Source organism: Ammospiza nelsoni, chromosome 15 (assembly GCF_027579445.1).
Source record: "Ammospiza nelsoni isolate bAmmNel1 chromosome 15, bAmmNel1.pri, whole genome shotgun sequence".
NCBI lineage: Eukaryota > Metazoa > Chordata > Aves > Passeriformes > Passerellidae > Ammospiza > Ammospiza nelsoni.
In genome coordinates this window covers 18,643,502-18,649,114 of record NC_080647.1, presented here as the reverse complement: position 1 = coordinate 18,649,114, position 5,613 = coordinate 18,643,502, and the positions used below count along the sequence as shown (strand labels likewise).

At 55.2% G+C, this 5,613-nt stretch overlaps 1 protein-coding gene across 1 annotated transcript; it reads left to right on the top strand.

Annotated features, from left to right (window-relative positions):
• Positions 1 to 594: 594 nt before the first annotated feature.
• Positions 595 to 4,802, top strand: LOC132080220 (spore coat protein SP96-like). The gene is made up of 3 exons (XM_059483246.1): positions 595 to 759; positions 1,321 to 1,416; positions 4,083 to 4,802. Exons 1-3 carry the CDS (start codon positions 714 to 716, stop codon positions 4,757 to 4,759), a joined length of 819 nt encoding a protein of 272 aa, XP_059339229.1. The 5' UTR covers positions 595 to 713; the 3' UTR covers positions 4,760 to 4,802.
• Positions 4,803 to 5,613: the final 811 nt, after the last annotated feature.

Sequence of the window (5,613 nt, the reverse complement as noted above, 5' to 3'; positions counted from 1 at the left end):
AGGGAATTTGGGAGACCTTTGGAGGGGGGGATTTGTTGTTCTTTTTCTCTGTTTTCCTGGGAATGCCAGAACTGGAGCAGATTAAAGCAGATGTTAAATTAATCAGTGACAGGGAATATCCACTGCTGAATGTGTCTATTTTATATATATATGGGCAAAAATAAGCAGGAAAAAAAATACTTGGACTGCACAGATCCACAGGAAACCGCCTAAAACCGACAGCAGAGCTCCCAAAAAAAAAAAAAAAAACAAAAAAGGGAATGTTTTGGAAGCAAGAACAGCTGCACAGGGGATGGATTGAATTGCAGGAATCAACTGTGATGAAGGCAGCCAAAATTCCAGCCCCAAACACTGCTCCACTGCTCAGCTCTTGGGTGTGGGCCCTGCCAGCTCCAGGGAGGGAGGAAATCGGGAAAATCAGGAGGAATTGGAGATGAAAGGCGCCGTGGGATGAACGGGAACAGTAATTAGGTGCTGATGGATATCGGCTCGCTCAGGGGGCGGAGTGGCCAGGGCTGATTTAGATCCCGGCGGGAGCTGGCCGGGAATTAAAGGCACAAAACCCTTGGACGGGTTTGTTCCAGCTCCAAGGGATTGAAATCCTGGATAACAAAAGGTGGCTGGAGTTAGATCTCCATCTGTCAGTCCCGACAGACACGCGGATTTAGAGGCTAAAAGGGTCGGAATCGTGCAGCATCCCATGCTCAGGAGTCATGGAACAGAATCCCAGACTGGCTCGGGTTGGAAGGGACTTTAAAGGTGACCTAATCCCCCCTGCCATGGGCAGGGACCCCTTCCACTGTCCCAGGCTGCTCCAGGCCCGTCCAGCCCGGCCTGGGACACTGCCAGGGATGAGGCAATGCAGCCTCCATTCCAGGCTGGAGGCATTCCCACATTCCAGCCGTTCCTGCAGCCTGTGGATATCCACAAGCACTCAGCAAACACTGATTTAATTTAGATGAAGGATCTCCAGGGCATTTCCTGCAATCACATTATCCCTACATGGACCGAGATCCTGCAAAGTCAAACATCCCTGTAAAAGTGGCACACATTCCCTGAGCAGCTGGGGCTGCCCCTGGATCCCTGGCAGTGCCCAAGGCCAGGCTGGACACTGGGGCTGGAGCAGCCTGGGATGGTGGGAGGTGTCCCTGCCATGGCAGGGGTGGAATTGGATGAGCTTTAAGGTCCCTGCCAACCCACATCATTCCAGGCCACCAAGATTCCTATAAAAGATGGAATTGTGAGCTCCTCCATACCCACAGGGTGATGTTTGTGAGCACATCTCCATAATTTATGCAATTCCCAATCCTTTTCTCACAGAGAACCTGGGAGGAACAGGGCAGCAGAGCTCCTGCCCACCACGGGACACTGCAGGGAGTGGACAATCCCTGGAACACACGGAGCCAACGCCAGCAGGTACCAGTGCCCAGCTCTGCTATAGCCCAGGGAGCTGCAGCTCCCCCTCCAAGGAACCCCAGCCCTCAGAAAAATCCCTGAAATCCCTGACCCCACCTTGCCTCCCCCTGGAAGCTCCTGTGTGATGGAAAAAAATCTGGATTATTCCAGATTTTCCTTCCCAGGAAGGCCCTTCCTTCCCAGGGCTCCAAGGTCTTTCAGGAGGTGCCTTTTGCTGTTTGGAATTTTTTTTTTTTTTCCCAGCTTCTTGCTGAGCTTTTCCAACAGCAGGAATGAATTACAAAAGGAGAACCCAGCGAGAGTCAAGCTGGGTTTTCTGCCGCCTGTGTCACAAGTTTGGGGCTCCAACAACTCTCTGCACCTGAGCTTGGTGCCTCCTGCCAATGGATCAGGATTCCCTGGGGATCCAGCTGGCACCACTGGCACTGCTAGGGCACTGTGCCAGGGCTGGGTACCAGAGCACATTGGCCCAGCTGCACAGGAAGCTGCCAGTGCTCTTCCCAGCTGGATTAATCCCATAAACCAGAACAATTTGTGCAGAGTCAAGCCCTGAGATTGACAGGATCCAGTTGCTGGCACAGGAGCAGCTGGTGTGGATTGGGCGCTGGGATGGTGAGGGTACACCCTGGGGATGCTCTGGATGCACCCTGGTACCCCCTCCCCACACTTCCCAAACCCAACCTGCTCTTCCAGCTCATTTGGAAACTCCTATGCCTCTTTTTTTGGCCCACATCACCCAAGTTTAAGAAGCTGGAGAGAATTTTAAGATCCCTCATTTGGGATCACCCAGGAACGTCCTATTCCCCTCCATCCATGCCCCCCATCCAACATCCCTGGGGATGGAGGCAGCGTGGGAGAGCAGCAAAGCAGCTGCCCATCCCTGGCCCTGCTGCAGCCTCGGGAATAACAAAACTCTGTCCCAGAGCTGCGGGGTGGGGACAGTGTGGGGACAATGTGGGGACACTGTGTGCTCCCCCCGGGGTGGGGACAGTGTGGGGACACTGTGTGCTCCCCCCGGGGTGGGGACAGTGTGGGGACAATGTGGGGACACTGTGTGCTCCCCCCGGGGTGGGGACAGGCTGTGTGCTCCCCCCCGAGCCGCGGCAGGAGCCGGTAATTGCCCCCAGCAGGATCCCAGCGGCTCCGCGGGGCTGCTCGGAAGTGTCGCTGCTGAATTTAATTGGAGCTCTAAAGCACAAGAGGCACCGGGGAAGGAAAACCTGTGGGAGAAAAGATCAGACAGATCAACCAGGCTGGTTCCTTTTCCCAGGCCAGCAGCTGGAGGGACACTCAGGGTTGTGGGGTGTCCTTGGCTCACCCAGGGGTCACCCCCCCTTAATGCCAGAGGGGCTCAAATGTGAGGAAGGATAAACAGAGGAGGAAAATGAAATTTTCAAAGCTACAGGAAAGAGGAGACCACGGAGCTGCTGCAGGGCTTGAGCCCCTCTGGAGCCGGGCTGGGAGAGCTGGGGGTGCTCACCTGGACAGGAGAAGCTCCAGGGAGAGCTCAGAGCCCCTGGCAGGGCCTGAAGGGGCTCCAGGAGAGCTGGGGAGGGACTGGGGACAAGGATGGAGGGACAGGACACAGGGAATGGCTCCCACTGCCACAGGGCAGGGATGGATGGGATATTAGGAATTGGGAATTGTTCCCTGGCAGGGTGGGCAGGCCCTGGCACAGGGTGCCCAGAGCAGCTGGGGCTGTCCCTGGATCCCTGGCAGTGCCCAAGGCCAGGCTGGACACTGGGACACCCTGGGACAGTGGGAGGTGTCCCTGCCAGGGCAGGGGTGGCACTGGGTGGTCGTTAAGGTCCCCTCCCACGCAAATAATTCCAGGATTCTGAGATTAGGAGCAGGGAAACTGCAGGGATGTGAGTTTGTAGCCTGGCACCAGCCCTGCCAGACCACCCAAAGGACATCAGGCTGGTGGGATATGAGGAATATTCAGGAGCCATTCCCTGGAAACCTGGATTTGCTCTCAGCCTGGTGACCTGAACAGTGCCTCAGACAGGAATAATGGGATGTAAAATGGAAAACTTTGGAAAATAAATGTTATCCTGAAGCAGCCACAGTCATGGGATGCTCTGGGAGCTGAGATGCTGGAGAGGAACTGATGGATTTGAATTCATTCTCCAGCTCAGCCAGAGGCTCCTCCTGGGAATTTGGGTGCTTAAATTCCCCAGCCTCAGCTCCACGTTTCCCAAAAGCAGCTCCCAGGTTCACAGATAAGATGATTAAAGCAGCTTTGAGGCTTCATCCCATCACTCAAAGAATTTGGGGCAAAGATTCATTCCTATAACTTCCTGGAGAGATTTGCCAAAGAAAATCCATCCTTCAAGGGTTCTGCTCGCTGATAGATGACATTCCTGCTTCCACCTCCAGCAACTGCAGAGCTGGAGCTGCTCAGCAAATGTCAAAATGGGGGAAAAAATAAGAGGAAGGAAAAGGGGAGGGAAAATTCCAACTCTGTCCTTACAAAAGTCTTCAAGGAAAAAGAAGATCCTTGACATTTTCTGCTTCTGTGCAGGGGTCAAAGTAGAGGGTGGGGGATTTTAAATAGGAATAGTTCATTGCTTGTTTTGTATCTCTGCCACGGTGTATTTTTAGAAGAATTCCCAGCAGGTCCCTCATGTCTCGCTCCTCACACTCCTCTCTGCTTTCCCTCGCAGCCCCCAAGGACGCTGCGGAGCCGAGGGAGAGCCCCGGGAGGAGGCAGGAGCCGCCTGAGCCCGGGAATGCCGCGGGATCCGAGGAGCCCGGCCGCGGTAGGGCCGCCGAGCCTGAGAGGAAGAAGCTCAGCCCGGGCAGGGCCGCCGAGCCTGAGGGGAGCGAGCCCGGCCCCGGCAGGGCCGCCCAGCCCGGGGAACACCAGCCCGGCCCCAGCGGGTCCCCGCCGTGGCCTCGAGCCCCCGAGGAAAGCCCAGCCCGGCCCAGCACCCTGGACTTGGGCAGCTCCCTGGGGAGGCTGCAGGAGCTGAAGCAGCGGCGGGGCAGTGACCGGGCCGCGCTCAGGGACAACGGCCTGGAGGCCACCATGACAACGGCCACTGCCACCACCATGGCCAACATGGCCGCCACTGCCACCATCACTGCCACCACCACAGCCAGCACCACAGCCAGCACCACAGCCACCTCCATGTCCACCACCACTGCCACCACCACAGCCACCACGGCCACCACCAGGGCCACCACTGTCACCACCACGGGCAGCAGCGAGGAGCGCCAGGCCCTGCAGTCGGAGCTGGGCAAGTGCATCGAGGAGTTCCGCAGGATCAGGATCCCGGCTGCCTTTCCCAACAAGAAGCGGCAGTGGCAGAGCGAGCTGCTGAGGAAGTACCAGCTGTGAGAGCAGAGCCTGCTCCCATCCAGGAATGATCTCTCCAGGCTGGAGGGTGGCTGGCCCAGCAGTGGCTCCCAAAGCAAGGAGCAGAGGTGGCTCGTGGAGCCCATGCCGATGTTGAAAGGGTCTCAGGCCTGTCCCCACCATGGCCATGGAGGGGATGCTCCTCGGCCTCAGGGGCACAGGCACAACTGGACGGGGTAGGACAAGGAAGGATGTCCAGGGTGGTGTTCAGCACCAGCAGAAATCCCCACATTTCTGAGACTGAGTTTCCCTGGCATTTCAAACAATAAAATCCACTTGGTGTCCGAAATGAGCTCCAGTCTCCTCATGGCTTTGGGGCAGAGGTGGGAATTTGGCTCTTCAGAACCCTGCAAGTGGCTGGGAGATTGAGTTCCCTGAATTGCTTGGGTTTTGGGGCTGTGGAAGGGGAAGACTGTGACGGTGTTCACAGGGGTCTGAGGATGAGGGAAGAGATGAGGATCTGACTCAATGTTTCAGAAGCCTTGATTTATTAATTTATGATATATATTATATTAAAACTATACTAAAAGAATAGAAGAAAGGATTTCATCAGGAAGCTAGCTAAGAATAGCAAAAAAAAAGAATGATAACAAAAACTTGTGACTCTCAGAGAGTCTGAGCCAGCTGACTGTGATTGGCCATTAATTAGAAACAACCACATGAGACCAATCACAGATGCACCTGTTGCATCCCACAGCAGCAGATAACCATTGTTTACATTTTGTTCCCAGCTTCTCAGGAGGAAAAATCCTAAGGAAAGGATTTTTCATAAAAGGTGTCTGTGACAGGGGAGACCAGATCCACATTTTTATTCCTTTTATGTGGAGCCAGGTCAG